Below are 19,872 nucleotides of genomic sequence, written 5' to 3'. Positions count from 1 at the left end.
TTGTGTCTCTGTTTGTATATAGTAAATGAGGCTGATACTTCAATATACTTCAGAGTTTAAAATAGATAAATAACTCTGTAGTGTATTTCAGTTTCATAGCTTCATAAAGAATATGTTTTTTAGGTTTACCACACACATTAGGGCGCATTTACACAAAGTAGCAGATCACAATCGCCGATACCAGCCTGAATTTTACTCAATAAAAGACTAGACACCTTTCTGTAGGATTACAGTATATAATTTTTTATTTCATATTGCACATAAATATCGCAATGTTTTTGATGTAAAATGTTAATTTACATAACAATAAAAGCACATTTATAAGATGCCAAGGAGTGGACAGTTTAGACCAGTGGTTCACAAAGTCGTCTTCAGTAGCCAGGAAACAAGACAACGGCGGGTAATAAGGACAGACCACAGTGGGTTGTGTGTTAAAAAATATCAGCTTTTGATGGTTTGAAAAACAAGTTAAGACGTCACTTGGAGACGGCACATGCAGAGAGCAAGGTTGAGCTGGGGACCACTGGTGTAGACAAACAGAATTTATGTTTGGGAAACCAGTGCATTAAGTACTTTGTATTTGTCAGAATGTCCCAAAGCTCGACAATTCACCATCACGTGACCTCAGCTCTTTCTCCATTTAAGCCATTCTCCGTTTTAAAATCACAGTGCAGACGGAGCCTTTGTTTCTCGCAGCGTCGTCAGCTTCAGTCTAGATCGTCTGATGGAGTCCCGCCACAAATTCCTGATAGAACGGCTCTGAAATGAACATACATAAGTAAAAACAAATGAGAACTATTTACCAACTTTTATAATTGATTTCCACTGTGGAAACACAAACCTGTGTCGGGATCAATGAACGAATGTCTGATGAGGAAGTCTAAGACAACCATGGCACAGTTTGGTTTAAAGTCATCAGTCGCCAGGAGCTTTTTCACCTGAAATAAGACAGAGGAAAACAAAAACACCATAAGGGATTCATTGTATAATCATAGAGTTTCTCTGGGTGACATTAACTTGGCCTCCGGTACTACTGTGACAAAGCTTTGGGTTATATTTAACCAGGATGTTCATCCCATCTCAAAGTGATGCTAAAAATTGTCTCGAGAGAAGAATTTAACATCTCATAGTGGCACATTTCTACATTAGATCACTTTTGTTCTTAATGTTCAGACTTACTTGTGGTTCCTACAGATTCAAAAAGGAAAAAGTGATAGAAAATGTATTTATCCCATGGGATAACGTGGCAAAAACTCATGCCCCGTGTGAGGCTCGAACTCACGACCTTCAGATTATGAGACTGACGCGCTGCCAACTGCGCCAACGAGGCCTGGACACATACAAAAACAGGCGTCATTGTCTATTTGGCTTTTTGACCTTTAACCTTGTCTATACAACAGTTTGGCCAGTCATGCTCTGCTTTTGTCCACTTTGTTAGGTCAGTCAGTTGTTGTTTTGTTAGATTTATTACTCTGCACATACTGTCCTTCACCTCCATGAGAGCTGAACTCAGACGTGCAAAAAATGGGGGCTCTATAGTACTACAGAAAATACCTATCACATATCTTTGTGACATTTAAATCTTGGTACATTTACTGTATCATCACAGACTAATGGGATACTAGATTCAGAATATGTCTGCAATACTAACCTGCTGCTCTACTTAAAAAAAAAAAAAAAAAATTATTGTCAATTTATGACATTAATATCTTTCAGTTCTGCCTATTTATTTATTCATTCATAAATAAATTTACTCTCTACAGCTGTTTCTAAATCCTTCAATGATTTCTTAACTGTTAACTCTCAGGTTCATTATTATAACAGAAGACATGTTGTTAAACTTCATCCCCTTTTTTTGCCGTACACCTCACAAAGTCAGGTTTCTTTTACCAACAGAGGTTCATTCCTATTTTCAAAAACATCTACTTCTTTAATTAATTTTAAGTCCAGACTGAAGACTCACAATATCATTTTATCTACACTCTTACTCTTAGTTTTACACTAAGTTTTTGAGTTACATTAAGGGCTTTTACTACTGTTGTCTCTGTATATTATGGTGCAAATAAATAAATTACAAATGAACCTCATGTATGGGCAGGATCTGGAAATCTTGCACTTCTCCGTCTCCAACTACGGGCTTGAAGTCCAGAGGAAGCTCCAAATCGAACACAAACTGGCATTCTGCAAACACGCCCTCTTCATCCTCATAGGTGTAGCTGGAAAACACAGTATTCAAGTATTAAAGCAAAGCATCGCATGTCACTGTGGCATATTGTCAAAGTTATAACTGTAGTGCAGAGCAGCATTTATTTATTTTTAGTAGCACATTCATATTCTTCAGACAAAGAAGATGTTATGAGTGCTCCTATGAAGCTTACCTCACTGTTGCTGCAGGACGGGCCTTCTCAGCAATGGCTGCTGGGATACACGCTTCCTCCTGGCATTCTTTAACCATAGTCTGTTTGATTCCGACGTCAGCAGCCAGTCCGCCGGCCGCCTGCCCGAAGACGATGAACGTGAGTTATTTTCTCTTGGCTGCATCGACTACGACAGCAGGTTCCGGTCAGAGTCCGTACTCACCACGTTGTCCAGCAGCCCCGGGTACGTCTGCTTCGTGAGGGACCGTCGAGCCAGCCACATGCTGACCTCGCCGCTCTTACTGACGGTGTAGCCGTTGAGGTGAACTCCGTAACGCTTCACCCCGAAAAGACCTGGAGTGCAGCAGTGACACGGTTCAGTTCACACAAGACGAACGAGAGAACGATAAAACAGGGTCAGAACCTACATGTAGCTGATCTTTCCATCCACATCGAAGGAGGGTCACAGAATTTTGGCATCACGCTGTATTTCTGAAACACAGGAATGCTTTAGATTAAACATCATCATTAACCATACCTTAATCCCAGGCACTTTCTGGACGTTTTTTTTTTTGTTTCTGTCACATTTTTACTCACTGTGGTCTCATTTTTCTATGCAAAGTGAAGTTTCTGCACCTCTATAGATGCAAGACACCCAGGGCTATAGGCTGATGTAACTCAGTTATGTCTGCATGCAGCGTAACAAAATTTAAAAGCTATAAATCATTTGCAAAAAACGAAAAGAAAAAAAACAGAAACTGAATTTCTCTGATTTTTCTTTTTTTTTAAGAACATGTAAGTTGAATTTAGGATGTAATTTTCTTTCTTTTTACAGACCAGAGTTCAGACTGGAATTATAAATCGTCATGTAGAGATATGCACGCACCACCAACTTATTGCATGCAAACAAGCATTAAAAGCATTAAAACACTGATCATGCATATCATTATGACAACCTTCCTAAAACTGCTGACCTGCAAACACCGTGTCCAAAGACTAATCCCACTTTAGACTGAAAATATACCACCCAAGAAAATTCTAGACTATTCTCATGTGGAAATTCAGAATAAAAGCCCCTTAAAATGTCTTATATTTTAGATATTTTACATGATATTTTATTTTGAATTTGGGGCAAACTCTCTGGCCTTTCTGACATGGAATTTCAGAATAAAACCCCCTGAAATGATCTCATATCTTATGTTTTGGCTGTATAATGTTCCCTTCCTTTTCAGGCTGAAATTAAAACTCTTCATTTCCACAGACTAAATCCACTTTATTCTGACAGTAGACAAACTCAGGGGGTCACCCAGGAAAAATTAGACCATTCTGACTTGGATTTCTAGTATTAAAGCCAATTAAAATGTCTTATAATTACGTTACAGTTAAGTTAATTCATTCATTCATTATTAGAAGTTGTTGAAGTCCCATGCAAATAAGTCAACGCCAGGTAATAGTCAGGGACCAAAGTGCACCACGACCTCACCTCATCTCTCCATCCTTTAAGACACGTCAGACTCTCTTCTTTCCTCAGGTCTTTCAGGACCGCGTCCACGGCCTCGGATCTCTTCTCGTAGGAGTCCAGACCTTCACACAGCGACACTGCGCCACCGTGTGGCGGCCTGAACACCGCTGGATACCGGGTCAACAGCGAAGCGACGTGAGGAGGAATCCAACCAACCTGAGCTCCGTCTATCTCAAACCTTAAGCAGTTAGCACGACTCGAGCCTGTGGGGAAACAAGTTGGGAAATGGTCACTGTTTAAAAAAAAATAAATAAAAAAATAAAAATCTGCTTATTTACATCCGCTTCTCGCTTTCGCATTCGTCTACCTGGTAAATAAAAGTTATTCATTCGCCGGAGGAGCTTGAGAATGTTTTCCGACCAAGCGCATTGAGCCATGTTCACATCTAAACTACTCATTAATAGAATAAATGTGTAGAAGAAGAGCAACTGTGGTAGCTCATAGCGCCCTCCTCGGTGAGACACGGGTACTGCTCATGCTCATAGACATACAGTGTGTGTGACTGGCTTCTTCTTCTTCTTCTTCTTCTTCTTCTTCTTCTTCTTCTTCTTCTTCTGCTTCTTCTTCTTCTTCTTCTTCTTCTTCTTCTTCTTCTTCATCTTCTTCTTCTTCTTTTTAATGGCGGAGGCAAACAACTGTTATGTGCATTACCGCCGTCTGGACTGGAGCTGGAGTGTGAGTCATGACAGCTTACAAATCTACATTAATTAAATCCATAAATAAATAAATAAAGTATAAAAAAAAATTAAAAAATTATAGCCCCGTAATTAACATCCCACGATTTTTTTCTTAATAAATCAGTTAAATTCAAAGTTATCTGATTCCTTTGAGGTGCTGTTTTTTAATACAGTTTCCTGAAACCCACAATGTTTACAATTCCCTGTAGCATGTTTCTTTATTATGTGTAGTGTACTGTTTAGGCCAGAATGACCTAATCCCACCCTTGATATTATGCCTTTTACTTTTCTGCTCCTATGACTTTCTCCTATTTGTCTTTTAAATACTATATAGGTGCCAGCACTTACTTCCTCTAACCCATGTTCCTGACATTGATTTAATTACACTGTTTTTAAAAAGGATTATCTTATCTTATCTTATCTTATCTTATCTTATCTTATCTTATCTTATCTTATCTTATCTTATCTTATCTTATCTTATCTTATCTTATCTTATCTTATCTTATCTAAACCAAATATATTTCCGTGTTGCACTCTTGGCATGCTAGTTCATTTCTGGGACCCTAAAATAACTTAATTTCTCCCCGTACCCTCTTAAATCTGTGTATCATTTGTGCTGTCTTAAGTACAATGTCTAGCCTTGTATCTGAATGGACATGCTTAATACTTATTAAAGCGCTGCTGGAGTCTGATTTTATTAAAACTTTCCCCCCAACCCCCGATACCTCCCACAGCATTCATTAAAACAGGAGCAAGACCTGTGGAAAATTCTATCGTAGGTGAGGAAACACCAGTGGCTGCATAAAACCAACAGCAGCAAGGTAAAATCAGTCAATAAATAAAAACTAAAAAATTAGTAGAAATGAGCACAAAAAAACTAAGAACACAAAGTGAAAAAAAAAATCACACTAAAAATAATAAAAAATAAAAATGCAAAGGCAAACATAAGAAAAAGTTATTAAAATTACGTTAGTAACATAATAAAAATGCCAACGACTGAACTATAGAAGCACAAAGTGAAAAAAAATAAAAATAACAAAATGCAAAGGCAAACAAGATTTTTAAAAAGTGATAAAATTACTTTAATAACATAATAAAAATGCAAACGACTAAACCATAAAAGCACAAAGTGTAAAACCATTAACTTTTTTTTAAACTTCCCTTCCCCTTTTTCTCCAGTAGGTGGCGACGTGTAAATATAATGTCGCTTTATGTCGCACATATATCCAACGAAGAAGAAGAAAGCCGCTTCAGGATATTGTGCATCTACAGCCACTGGTTATGTTCAAGTAGACTTGCGAATATGAATTTAGGATTGGTTTATCTCCACTCGCTCCCAAATCTTTACTAGAAACGACACCAGAAATGTAAAGGAGACTTCTGCCGTGGTTGCATGTTTAGCTCTTGGCTACAGCTTGTTGGAACAGGCTCAAACAAAGCTAGTTAGCAGGTTCCTGTCGGACAACAACATCCACGTTTCCTGGTGTTTTCATCTCAGCACTCAAGACAACGAGAACAGACCGTGTTAAAGACAGGGACTAAACACCAAAAACGTGAGAAAGGTAAGATTTTGTTTTACATTTTATGTTTATTTTTTATTTTTTCCCGCTATGCGACCAACCCCTCATCATTCCGTCTCCGTTACAGGAGCTAAATAGTGAGAAAACACAATTTGGTTTGGTGAATTTCACGGTGTGAATCTGACTCTCACATTGTCGCTGGTGCATTGAAAGTGTGCATCCTTAGCTGTTGTTAGCCTAGCATGGTAACCAGTCTGACTAATCGAAAACACGACAAATCGATACTTGTGAGCTACACCGATCAGCCACAACATTATGACCACTGACAGCAGAAGGAAATAACATCTTGTGACAGTTCAGTTTTCTGCTGGGAAACTTTTGGACCTGGATGTTACTTAGACATGTAGCACACGATATTAGGAGTGTTGTGCTTGATCTGTGTATGTAACTTTGTAAATAAGGCTTCACCTGTCCTTCCTCAGGGGTCAGCATGCAGGAGATGAATGAGATTGTGATCGTGACCATACCAGAATCGGTGGGAGAGGAGCAGCAGTCTGTGGTGGAGGAGGATAAAACTGTGCTCGTGACGACAGAGATCAACCCCCAGCCAGAGTAATACAAACAGACACACGCACACACTGACTCTTATTTATCTATTTTCGAAATGCAGAACTGACACCTTGAGCTTTACAACCAATATAGTGCCTCTAACAGAAAATTATCACACTCTTCTATCATTGCAAATAACTGCTAGATATTCAAACTTCTGGGTATTCTGGAAAAAATGGGCAAAATTACTTACTTACATGACATTTTCTGACATTTTTGCTCCAGGTGGACTTTTTGAGACTTGGGTGTTTCAGGCTTAAACATATTCTAAGATGAAAAGAAAAATAAACGAAATATTTTTGTTTGGGGAAAGAAGTCTACTTTTTTTATTTCTTTTAGATGCTCTCTGAGGCTGTTCTGGGTTTATAATGATACTACAAGTAAAAGAGACAAAAAAAACTAATCAGAAACAAGAAAAACAAGCACAAAGAGATGGTAAAAGATGATCCAGGAACGTCAAATTTCAACAAAGATGCTCAAAATGTTGAAAGAGATGCAAAATGGCCCCGAAACAAAATAAAGCCCCAACAAACGATGAATAATAACTTCAAAAACATGCCCTAATGTCTTGAAAACCATCTGGTTTTCCAGGGAGGATGTTCTCACAGAGGTGCCAGAGGAAGCTGAAGCTGAAGCTGAGGCCGGAGGAGCAGACTCGAAGGAAGAGACAGTTATAGGTAATGTGACATACAAGGACTTTAATGCACTTTAAAAATGAGTGAATCTTTTTTGTTTTTTGCTTAAAAAGAATGAATTGTCATAGCTCTGCAGAATTTAGTGCAATAAATAAATCATTGTTTCTCTTGTTCTCAGTTATTCCAGTCACATAATAAAATCTTCATTATGGTGCAAATCTTTTTGACAATGTGTTTCTATGCTTCTCTGTTTCTGCAGTGAAGTTAACGGAGGAGGTGGACGTGGAAGCTGATGTCTTCTACCCAATCACCTGTGGAGACGCTAAAGCCACGCTGGTCTGGAAGAAGTTCGTCTGCCCTGGGATCAACGTTAAATGTGTCCAGGTATACGATGAAGCCCCTTTTTCCCCCTTTTTTTTTTTTTTAGTTAGGATTTGTTGTAATTTACTTTTTTCTTTCCTCTCTCTCATCAGTTCAACGAGCAGCTCATCAGCCCCAAGGAGTTTGTGTGTTTAGCGGGGAAGTCCACGCTGAAGGACTGGAAGAGAGCCATCCGCCTCAACGGCACCATGCTCAGGTGTGGACCGGTTCATAAGTGTCAATATGTGAATTTTACTCTTTTTTTTATACATTTAGATTATTGGATACAAACATGTAGCGAGTCTGGTTTATTAATCATTAACAATAATGATGACCAGGACTTCTCAGTTGACCTTTTAATGTCGTTTACTCTGAAGTACTGTTTAATTTAGATGCATTATATCAGGCATAACATTATGACCACCTACCTAATATTGTGTAGGTCTCCCTTGTGCCTTCAAAAACAGTTGTGACTCATCAGAGAAAGGACACAGACCTTTTGAGGGTGTCCTGGGTTGTGGGGTGGGGCCCGTTTGGTGGATCATCCCACAGATACTTGATGAGTTTGGGTTTTTAGTGAATTTGGAGGCCAGGTCAACAACACCTTGTGCTATTCTTCATGTTTTTGTTGAGTTTCTCCAGAGTTTTTGTGTGTTGCTTTTATCAAGGGGTGTCATTGCTATGGGACGGGGGGTGCTACATGTCTAAGTAACATCCAGATGAATGAATGTCAGGTCGAAACGTTTCCCAGCAGAAACCTGAACTGATACAAGATGATCAAAGTTATTTACTTCTCCTGTCAGTGGTCTTAATGTTGTGGCTGATCGGTGCACTTTTAATACTTCCAAACCTTTTTCAATCGCATCTTTTCATTTCGATGCTTTATAGGAAGAGTTTTTACAACCAACATGGCTACCTTTTATTTAAAAAATGGATTTTTCTTTATGCATTCAAGGTCTCATAACAGTAAAAAAATTAAATTAATTTTGCTTTAGACAAAATAGTTTTCCAGAGATGAGTCACTGGATCCATTATTGTTCCGATATTAAGTGTTAAATTGATTCATCATCGACACTAATATAACCAAAAAAAAAAGTAAAGTAGTTTGTTTCAAGTTTGCAAAGATACAACTGTGGGTGCAGCAAACGGCAAAGTAGTAAATGCTTAATAATTCACAGAAAGAAAAGAAACAGATGTCAAGGCCGTTCAGTTCAGCTGTAGCATCTTTTTATTATTTTTAAAAGGACCTCAGGGAGCACTTGATTAAAACCAGACAGTATCCGGTTTTTGTTTGTTATTGACGCTGTATAAATAAAGATGAATTGAATTGAATACTGTCGTCCTAAAAGCATTTCTTCACATTTCACAGGAAGATCATGGACTCGGGTGAACTGGACTTCTACCAGCACACGAAGGTCTGCTCCAACACCTGCCGCAGCACGAAGATAGACCTGGTGGGAGCCAAAGTCTCCATCGTCGGCGATCAGTCCACCAGCCTTGTTCCCGCAACCCCCCCACTAACCGACCGTAAGTCCTGCAGGTGTGTGATGAAGAAATTAAATATGTTCAGTATGAAAAACTAACATGAACCATCCACTGTGTTGCAGTGAATGGAGCAGCAGGTTTGTTTCCAGAGGTGATGGAGGAAACTTCCGAGTGGGTCACGGCAATCGGAGGTGATCAATGACCTGCTTTTCATACATTCACCATAATGCAAAGTGTTGTACTTTTAATAATATATATGTGTGTGTGTGTGTGTGTTTGTGCGTCCAGAGGATTCGGTGACGTTCTGGCGCACGGTGAAGGAGGCGGGGCTTCTGGAGGAGGTGCTGGAAGACTTCCAGAAGGAGATGCAGGATGTTCTGAAGGGGCTGCAGGAAAGAGTGTGTGAACCACCTCTGAAGGTCAATGGTGAGATCACGAAAAGATAAATGTGCACCGACACAGCCACAACATTACGACCACTTACAGGAGAGAAGCGAGTAACATTTAAACCATCTTGTGACAATTCAGTGTTACGTTGGGAAACTTTTGGACCTGGCGTTCATTCATGTGGATGTTACTTAAGACATGTAGCACCCACTTAGACCAGATCAGACCCCCCCTACTCCATAGCAATGACACAAAAAAACACAAATTCACTTAATCCCAAAGTGTCACCAAGCTGGTCTCATTGAGCACAATGTTTTTTTCTTTTTTTTTCCAGATGCTGTTTTACTCAACAACATAGTGCAGAACTTTGGGATGTTGGACCAGGTGAAGAAGGTTCTGGCCAGTCATAAGAGCCAGATGGACCGTTACAGAGAGCAGTACACTCGCAGTCTTGCTGGTCAGTACAAGAATCCAGTCTTCATCGTTCCACTAATACCACTCAGTGAAACTGATTTAGTGTTCAAACAGAAAATAGTCTTTGAGATTTAGATAAAAGTCAAACAAGACAAGTTTTTTTTTTTTTTTTTTACCATAGGACTGATGTTGTAGTAGTGGGAATCAACCATTGGTAGAACTTACTTTGACAGCTCATTATTTTGGTTTTATCTAGAGATTGACCGATATGGATTTTTTTAGTACCGATACCGATTCTTTTTACATCAGCATTGGCTGGTACGTGATGCAGATTTTTCTGAGACGATATTTGGAGCTGATGCTGCTTTTTCTACTTCCGTTTACATGATAAAAATGACACAATGATAACAAATGTTATGTTATAAGCCTCAATTTATCCAAAAACATAAACATTTTTTTGTGGTTGATTGACAACCTGAACTATTAGTTCGCCAGAGAGAGAGAGAAAAACATCAGCTAGAAAACTCCTACTTAACAACAACAGTAAAAGTTAGGACTGTTACTAATGACTGTAATGTGTTGGTAAATAGAGCTTTATTTGGTTACCGTTTAAAAAAATAAATAAATAAAAGGGTGTCGAGGGGTGCTCTACACACCTACAAGCATTTTCCTGCTAGTGGGGGAGGGGCCATGTATGGGCTGCATGGTCTGCAACCTGTCTGGCAACACAGGGCTGCCTGTGGTTTCGCCTGTCTGTAAGTCTTGCCAGAGTGGGGAAAAAATATATATATGTATCGGCAAATGCACCCGTGTATCGGCTGATACCAGTACAAAAAAAAACAAAACGCAAATATCAGCCGGCCGATATATCGGTCAATATTAACTGCAGGAACTTGTTGCTGATCTAGTTTTTCATTTCATGGACACAGTCGTTTAATGACGAGTTAAAAGTCAGGTAGATCTGAGTATCGTCAGCGTCTGGATGGATAAAAACACCCTGCCTGTGAATTATCTTGTGTAAAAACCCTCTCTACCTCCTGAGCCACAGCCTCTTACTCTTTGAATGCTGTATACGAAGCTGTTAACTGCTAATGTGTCTGTGCTTTGCCTCCTCCCTCCCTGCAGCTCTGGAGCAGCAGTGCGACGAGCACAGGAAACGAGCCAAGGAGCTGAAGAGCAAATCCCAGCACCTCAACAGCGTCCTCATGACCCTCGCCCCCGTCCCCTCGCCCCCGGCGCCCAAGCGCCCCCGTCTGACCCGAGCCATCTCCACCCCGGCCACGGTCAACGCCGCCCCCACTCAGATCACCCTCTCTCCCAGCCAGCTGACCAGCCTCCCCCTGGGTAAGGTGCTGACCGTGGCGGGGGCCCAGTCCGGCACCACCCTGGGCGGGTACACCCTCCTGACCTCCCAGCTCTCCGGCTCGGAGGTGGTGACCGACGCGTCCAACCTGGCGATGCTGTCCACCGCGGCGGGTCAGGAGGGCGCGGCCTCCACGGCCTTCGTCAAGGTGGTGGGCCCTCAGTTCCAGCTGGTGACGCTTCCGGCCTCGCTCCAGAACCTGACCCCCGCGCAGAGCGCCGCCATCCAGCAGCAGATTGGCAGCATCAGCGTCGTGGACGGCATAGCGACCGCCGTCGACGACTCGCAGGGGGAGGGCCAGGCCGACGGCGACGACGAGAGTCAGTCGGAGCAGGTTACGGAGGCGGAGAAGGACGGGCAGGCTGAGCAGCTGTGAGACGGACGAAAAGCTTTCTGTCATTTTAGAACGGACTGAATGTGACGGCTGCACAATTCAAACATTGGTTTCATTTGTCATTTAACACACGCAAGCCTTTTCATATAGATGTTGTCAACACATTCGAAATGTCTTAATTTGAGTTTTATCAGGTATCATGAGTGATTATACTGTAAATATAAGTTTGTAGCTAATATATTTCACACAGCAGTCGATCCGCGGATTTATTGCAAGGAAGTATTGTTTAGTTAAAGCAAGATGTGCATTTTTTTTTTTTTTTTTAACAAACTGTAAATATTAACGTCATTTTTGTGTGTGTGTGTGTGTGTTGGACTGAAAGATATAAACTGCAACTTGGGTTTTTAAAGCTCTATTTGTTTCTTAACTCAGGGTGGATATACAGCTCACTGTATCCATGGAAGTGTGCCAACATGTCGTGTGTGATAGCTGAATCTGAGATGGACTGTTAGGTAAGAATATGCAAACGGTGGCACAGATACTAAATAAAAAGACACCGATCAGGCATAACATTATGACCACCTTCCTTCCGGGTGTGACTCATCGGAGAATGGACACGGACCTTCTGAGGGCGTCCTGTGTGAGTGTTCTTAGTGGGTTGTGGAGAGGGGGACTCTTCATTAAGTAACATCCACATGAATGAAAAGTGGTTTAAATGTTATTTACTTCTCCTGTCAGTGGTCATAATGTTGTGGCTGGTCGGTGCATGAAGGTAGACGATGCACAGGATCAAAAAATAAAAAGTCAAAACAAATGAAAAGAACTGACTTTACTTGCCATTACTTTACTTGCCCACTAGGTGGCACAAGGATATCGCTCCGTAGGCGTCACGTTCCTCTCGCAGATTCAGATACGTCTCTTTTTCTTTTCTTAAAAACGTTCCTTCTAGATTCCCTCAACAATCCTGTCTTTATAGTTTTTAATAGAACCGCGCTGTAACGTTTTACATACAACTTCATATCAGACACGTGTATGTGAACGTTATAAATTAAAAACCGTGTATTTCATTTTTAATCCTGCATAGCAAAAAAAAAAAAAAGACAAAGACTCCTCATTTAAATCAAAAAATGTGCACAAAATGTAATATAGAAGTTGATTTAACAGCTGGTCTGTGTGTGTGTGTGTGATGTGGTCTGTGCATGGATTTAAGACTCGCCACGTCCGGGTTTTCCTCTATGAAACATAAGAAATTATTTAATGGTACAGGTATGGGGTTTTTCTTTTGCACTTTTAGGACAACATTAAATTCCATCTGGTCGCGGTTTTATTAAACAAGCATCATTTATTGAATGACAGACGATGGTGCAAATAACAGAGAGATTAGAGTTGTTACACAGAAGGCAACCGAGTAGGCTAGACAGGCAGGCAGGCATATGATACTTTTAGATAAATGGCATTTCCTAGACCTGCGCAAGTTCCTTCTAGGCTTTTTAATTATTTATTCATTTGTGTATTTATTTATTTTTCTTTATCAGCAGGGTTTATTTAAAGGCTCAAGTCATCGTAGTAGTAGTACGGCTCCTCCATTGAGCGCACTGAGATTTTGAAGTGCCGGCGCAGAAAGCCTCCGTACCGCTTGTCCCACTTCAAGTTGTTCAACTTCGGTCGGACCCTCCTCATGAAGCCCCCGTAGCGCTTCTGCAGCTCCTCCGGCTCCTGGCGCTCCTGATTCGCCTCCTCCGCCCCCTCCTCCTGCTCGTCCTCCTCCTCCTCGGAGCTACTCCTCTTTGACTTGGGGCCGAATTTGCGTAAAAAGCCGCCGTACCGTTTAACGTAACCGCGGAGGACCTGGCTCTCCAGCGCGTCCTCCGCGCGCTGCGGCGGGGTCGCGTCCTTCTTCTCGAGACTCTTTAGCAAGTCCTCGTACTTCTTGGGCAGCGCCCCGGCCTTCAGGATGTAATTGTCGCGCCGCGGGGAGGTGAAGAGTTTGTTCTTGTTCTTGTCGATCCTTTTGATGAAGCCTCCGTAGCGCTTGACGAGGTTCGCCTCCTGGCTCTCCTCCTCCTGCGCAGCCTCATCCTGGCTCAGGTCCGCCAGCCGCGGAGCCTGACCGCAGCTCTCCAGCTGGCCCACACACTCCGCGATGCACGACTGCAGGACACAGGGAAAAAGGTGTGAGAAGCACTTACACATTTCATAGTATTTTTTGATCAATTTTCATCCGCTTTCCCCAAACATTTAAAAGTGCACACGCATTGTTTTTAAAATAAAGACTTAAATGACTACATTCAAGTAAAGTTCTTCTAGAGAGGCCTTTTTAATGCTTTTGCAGGTTTCCAAAATTGTACATTACGGTCAAGATGTACCCAAAAAGAAAAAGAAAAAACTCATTGTCTTCTTGAATCTGTGTAGTGGCTCTCACCAGGCTGCTGTCAGGGCTGGGGACTTCCTGTGCGCATTTCAGACACTGCGAAGAGCAATCTGTGTGGATGGAGGGCGGCAAGCTCAGCATCAGCACCAAAACATACCACTCCATTCTTCACCAGATCCCTGACACACACACACACACACACACGCACAAACAGGAAAAAAAGGGAAAAACAAGTTGAACACGCTTCAGTGGAGACGAGATTAAATGGGCCAATTTAAAATCTTTGCAAACCACAGAAATTCGTGATTTACGCAAATTTAATTTACAACACAAACCCACTCATTGCTTAAAAATGCTCTAAATTTAGTCTGTTTTAATCGTGGCTGATTGAAAAACCCATTGTACTGGGCTTGAAGACATATGCGCACTGCGTAATGATGCTGGCCCCAAGTCGCCCCAACATCAAATGTGGTCTGCGTAAAAAAATATAAATGAATGAAATAAAATAAAAATAAAGAAATCAGGGAAAAATAAGTGTTAAGTATAAAGTAGAGTAAGGTACCTCGCCAGTTGGACAGGTACTTCCAGTCGTGTTGAGACTCACAGGGTAGAATCTATCATTCGCCGTCCGCCTCCCAGCACTTGTTCCTCCAGTACTTGTTGCTGCTAGTCGCCTTTTTCTCTCTTTATCAGCGGCTGTGTCATCAGTGCAGCTTCTATTAAAGGGACCAATGGGAGGGAAATATACTGCGTAAAGAGTCCCACCGCCCCCAGCGTCAGGAGTTTTGAACAACGCCCACACGGAGGAGCGATCATCATCATCATCGTTCCATCTCGGGGTGCTGGTATCAAACCCCGGGCTGTGAAGCGCACTGACATCATTGGAGCATTAACCGTGTTATATGTTTCAGCTGAAGAGGCGTGAAGTAGCTAAATCTACTCAGGTAGACTAAATGCAATACCAAGGCACCTGCAGGCTGTTTTCGTTTTAATTTTAAAAACGAGGCTGCTTCACTGCGCGGCTCGTGACAGGAGGAAACATCACAGCTTACTTGTCAAGTGGACACAGTAGGGGCCACGTTACTTGGCCTGAACCTCCAAGAGCAAATCACTGCCTTTAAACCCCAATTGTTATGTGAAATGCCCAAGCTTACAACAGAAAAGTAGAAATAAACGGTCTGGAGGCCCCCGGCCCCTCAAAACAATCCATAATCCATATCTAATTTCCTCTTTCTTCACAACTGTAGCTGTTTGAAAGTAGTATGACATCGACCGTCTTGTGACAATTCAGTGTTCTGCTGGGAAACATTTGGACCTGGCGTTCATTCACATGGATATAGACACGTAGCACCCACCTAGACCAGACCAGACACCCCCGACCCCACAGCACTGACTCTCCTTGATGGCTCCTTGATGAAGAACATCAGAGAGTGTTGACCTGGCCTCCAAATCCATTAGATCCCAAACTGATCCCCCCCAACAATCTCCTGTTCCCAGACACCACACCACACCCTCAGAAGAACCGTCTCCTATGAGTCATGACTGTTTTGGAGGCACAAGGGAGACGTACACAATATTAGGAAGGTGGTCATAATGTTATGGCTGATCTGTGTATATCTGCCTACCATGCTGGGGATTGTTCAGAGCTGGAGTTTATTCCACTACATATTTCTCCAAGAAAGGTGATTGAAATACTCCACAGACCATTTGGTAACTATGACCACGCACCATGTGATAAAGGCCTTTAATGGTTGAAACACTTATTAATTGTTACTGACATAAATTATCAGTAAAAAAAATACTGATCCGGACAGAATAATAACGACTTGCAATAAAAGTTTATTTCCAATGAAACCGCAATGAGATTAAGACTTCCAGAGACAATATAATCACTGGAGGAGGAGACGAACCATTTTCAGTTTTCGCAGACGAACCGTCTCCGGAGACGCGAACGTGTTTTGAAGTTTTAATACGTGACCACTGCAGGTGTAGAACATATTTTGGTCTTCTCTGAAGTGATTAATTCCTCTCCACCTTCCACTTGAGTTACGGCCGCAGCGCACTCGCAGATTCCTCACACCTCCATACCGTCATGAAAAGATGAGAATCTCCAAATTGCTTCCATCTATCTGAGCCGATGATGGACGTGGACTGTCTCCGATCGAATTTCCTGCAAAATTATCACCAACCACAAACCTGTTTGCAAGTACCAAGCATTTAGAGCGATTTTTTTTTTTTTTTTTTTTGTACATGAAGAACCAAATCAAGGTGAAGTGCGACATAATGCATTGTATTACTCCCTGAAAAGGAAAGAAGGAAGTAGTAGCGGTAAAGCAGCTCTGAAGGAGCCAGCACTTTGTTGTGAGGAAGGTAAACGCCTGATTCATCTTCAGCAATTAAACATTTCAAGGTTACTTCAAGGTTTAATGACTGACTGATTTCGTGGTAAACAATGGTTTTATTCTTGAAGCCTTGGATTTATTATTTCAGAATCAAACATGTTTAAAACCGATCCTATCTGCTCGTTAGTTGAATTGCACGTGTAATAATTGCTCAGTAGTAACTGAGATTGAGTTGTTGCATTTGTTGGTTTTTATGACTTACACATCTTCACCGTTCTGCTCCGTTGTCGTCAGGGAGCGATGGAACAGTAGGTGACAAACAGAATCAGTCTCTCAGTCCAACACTTTGATTCAGAGTAAATTATCCTCCTCAGCCACTTCCGCCAGGGCTCCTGTATAATGACTACATTTACATCGTCGGTTGCTGGAGATCAGCTGGAATGATTATGTCCTTTTTCCTCCTGCACCAGATTCCACCTCACACATCACACGTCAGGATGAAAATGAAGACTGGCGTGAAATTTAATGAAACGGACGATTCCCAGAGGAAGACACCTGTCCATTTTCCTTTTCCCCTCTTTGAAGCTCAGAAGCAGTCCCATTTAGTTTCAATTAGCTTCGCATGTGATCTTAATCAACAGCCGAGATGCACACTGATCAGCCACAACATTGAAACCATTAAAGGGAATAACATTGACCGTCTTGCATCGATTCAGTGTTCTGCTGGGAAACATGGACCTGACATTCGTTCATGTGGACGTCACTTAGACATGTAGCAGCCATCTACACCAGCAAAGACGCTCCTTTATGTTCAGCAGCAGGACGCAGGATGAAATCAGTGAATGAATCAATCCACGTATTCACCAGCGAGTAAGAAATGTCTCTGTATTCATGCTTGAGTTCCGTTCTGTTCTCTTGGCTTTTGCCACCAAGTTTTTCTTTCAAGGTTTGGTCCTCAAGGACGGCAGTGAGGAGTTTCTGTGACTAATCACTTCCTGGCTCGTGCACAGACGATGGGAGCAGTTTGGCGACCTCTCTCTCATCTTTTCATGACGGGTGGTTTTGTGTAAAAATGTGGTCACGTGTGCACACAAAAGTTCCTTTAAACCACAACAGTCAGAGAGCCCCCACCCCCTTCGCGAAGAGAAAAACACTCGAATGCGGCAAGATAGAGATGCACAGATCAGGCATAACATTACGACCACCTTCCTAACGTTGTCCAAGTCTCCTTTGTGCCTCCATAACACTTGTGACTCATCAGAGAATGGACATGGGCCTTCTGACGGTGTCCTGTGGTGTCTGGTGACAGGATGTTGTTAGTGGGGGGGTCTTTGAGGGGAGGGGCCTCAATGGTTGATCATCCCACATATACTTGATCAGTTTGGGATGTAGTGAATTTGGAGGCCAGGTCAACACTTGGTGCTGTTCTTCATGTTTTTTTGAGTTGTTCCTTAAGCGTTTTTGTGTGTTTGGTGTGTGTGTGTGTTTGGTGTGTGTATCCTGCTGCCATCAAGGAGTGTTATTTCTACAGGGTGGGGGGTACCTGGTCTGGTCTAGGTGGGTGCTGCATGTCTACGTAACATCCACATGAATGAATGCCAAGTTTCCCAAAACAACACTGAATTATCACAAGATGATTAATGTTGTTAACTTCTACTGTCCGTGGTTTTAATGTTGTGGCGGATCAGCGTAAATCTAAGCAAAGTATTATTTTGACATGCATTTTCTTTTCAGTGGAAGAGCTGATGATGATATACACATCCGATGGCACATTTCAAATTCATTTCCAAGTTTGACTATGGCTGGATTAATATAAATTATGTGCCAATACTGCACTATTCATATATATATGTATATATATATATATATATGTGTGTATATATACACGCTCACATTCTTCTAAATCACCGCTCACTACAGAAGAAAAGCATGAAAAGCCTAAAGCGTAATGTTTGTTCAAACTGCTACTGTTCCCGTGTGTCTCCGCTGTGAGCACCTGGGCTGTTCCCAACCTGCCGTCTCCGAGCCCTCGGCCCCTGTAATTAATCAGTCAATCAATCACTTTAATTGCCCCCACTTGGGAGGAGATAATGAAGCGTTGGAGCACGTACATTTACTCGAGGCACATAAATACGAACGGCGATAAATACAAAGTAAGCGTTTTCAGCTAAAACTTTAAAAAAAAAAAAAAGAAAAAAAAAGGCACATAAAATATTGAAACTGTTCATTTTTTTTAAATGTGCAATATACATGCAGTTTTTATTGTGTTTGCTTTGTACTTATTTAATGTTTGTTTTTGTTGATTTTTTATCTCCTGTGTTTATTGTCATTAAAACTGCTGAAGAAGACCGAGGAGATGGTGGTGGACTCTTATTTTCTGAGGAGGCTCAGATCTTTCACTCCCTGCAGTGAGATGCTAAAGATCTTCTACCAGTCGGATGTAGCGAGGCCAATCTACTGGTGTGGTCTGCAGGAGGTGGAGCAGCTTCAGAGCCAGAGGCGCCGGTTAGAAGAGCAAACTCATCTGTATGTCTGGAAACATCAGTCAGATCATGGAGGCTCCATCCAACCATCTCCACAGCTCACTGCAGACGAACAGGAGCTCATCCTCAGACAGACTCTATCCACAAACATTAAATAAGTACAAAGCAAACACAATAAAAACTGCATGCATATCGCACGTTTAAAAAAAATGAACAGTTTCAATATTTTATGGGCCGTTTTTTTAAAAAGTTTTAGCTGAAAACGCTTACTTTGTATTTATCGCCATCCATCCATCCATCCATCCATCCATCTATCTACCATTCATCTATCTACCATCTATCTATCTACCATCCATCCATCCATCCATCCATCCATTCACCATTCATCTATCTACCATCTATCTATCTACCATCCATCCATCCATCCATCCATCCATCCATCCATCAATCCACCATTCATCTATCTACCATCCATCCATCCATCCATCCATCTATCTACCATCCATCCATCCATCTATCTACCATCTATCTACCATCCATCCATCCATCCATCCATCCATCTTTCTACTATCTATCTACCATCCATCCATCCATCCATCCATCCATCCATCTTTCTACTATCTATCTACCATCCACCATCCATCGATTGACAAATATTTAGTATCTCATCTTATCTTCTCTTATTCTGTCTTGTCTCACCTTATCTCATCTAATCTCATCCTGTCTCATCTCATCTAATTTCATCTCATCTCATTTTGTTTCACCTGACCTCATATTGTCTTGTTTCAGCTCATCTTGTTTCATCTTGTTTTATCTCATCTTGTTTCATCTTATTTTATCTCATCTAATCTCCTTTTATTTCATCTGATCTTGTCTCATCTCACCTCATCTAATCTCATCCTGTCTTATTTCCTCATGTCTTATCTCATTTCATCTCATCTCATTTCATCGCATCACATGTTGTCTCATCGTACCTCATCTTGTCTTGTTTTACCTCATCTTGTTTGATCTCG

The 19,872-nt window shown here is 41.5% G+C and overlaps 3 protein-coding genes and 1 non-coding gene across 4 annotated transcripts; 1 reads left to right on the top strand and 3 right to left on the bottom strand.

Moving 5' to 3' along the window:
* Positions 1 to 222: 222 nt before the first annotated feature.
* Positions 223 to 4,342, bottom strand: tpk2 (thiamin pyrophosphokinase 2). Its single transcript, XM_047570078.1, has 8 exons — positions 4,187 to 4,342; positions 3,841 to 4,082; positions 2,786 to 2,849; positions 2,581 to 2,711; positions 2,379 to 2,497; positions 2,084 to 2,216; positions 842 to 938; positions 223 to 759 (listed from the first exon to the last, which is right to left on the bottom strand). The coding sequence occupies exons 1-8, from the start codon at positions 4,275 to 4,277 to the stop codon at positions 713 to 715; spliced, it is 924 nt and encodes a 307-aa protein (XP_047426034.1). The 5' UTR covers positions 4,278 to 4,342; the 3' UTR covers positions 223 to 712.
* On the bottom strand, positions 1,258 to 1,330 carry trnam-cau. Its single transcript has one exon. It is a non-coding gene; the product is annotated as a tRNA-Met (tRNA).
* A 1,457-nt stretch (positions 4,343 to 5,799) lies between the features above and the next one.
* gmeb2 (glucocorticoid modulatory element binding protein 2) lies at positions 5,800 to 12,737 on the top strand. The gene is made up of 10 exons (XM_047577564.1): positions 5,800 to 6,118; positions 6,559 to 6,688; positions 7,277 to 7,362; positions 7,580 to 7,704; positions 7,794 to 7,897; positions 9,050 to 9,207; positions 9,288 to 9,356; positions 9,454 to 9,591; positions 9,887 to 10,009; positions 11,092 to 12,737. Exons 2-10 carry the CDS (start codon positions 6,567 to 6,569, stop codon positions 11,703 to 11,705), a joined length of 1,539 nt encoding a protein of 512 aa, XP_047433520.1. The 5' UTR covers positions 5,800 to 6,118; positions 6,559 to 6,566; the 3' UTR covers positions 11,706 to 12,737.
* A 248-nt stretch (positions 12,738 to 12,985) lies between these two features.
* On the bottom strand, positions 12,986 to 14,737 carry pdyn (prodynorphin). The gene is made up of 3 exons (XM_047601496.1): positions 14,597 to 14,737; positions 14,086 to 14,213; positions 12,986 to 13,814 (listed from the first exon to the last, which is right to left on the bottom strand). The coding sequence occupies exons 2-3, from the start codon at positions 14,197 to 14,199 to the stop codon at positions 13,209 to 13,211; spliced, it is 720 nt and encodes a 239-aa protein (XP_047457452.1). The 5' UTR covers positions 14,200 to 14,213; positions 14,597 to 14,737; the 3' UTR covers positions 12,986 to 13,208.
* Between the last annotated feature and the right edge of the window lie 5,135 nt (positions 14,738 to 19,872).

This window comes from Mugil cephalus, chromosome 1 (genome assembly GCF_022458985.1).
Source record: "Mugil cephalus isolate CIBA_MC_2020 chromosome 1, CIBA_Mcephalus_1.1, whole genome shotgun sequence".
Lineage (NCBI taxonomy): Eukaryota > Metazoa > Chordata > Actinopteri > Mugiliformes > Mugilidae > Mugil > Mugil cephalus.
This window is presented reverse-complemented; position numbering and strand designations above follow the sequence as displayed.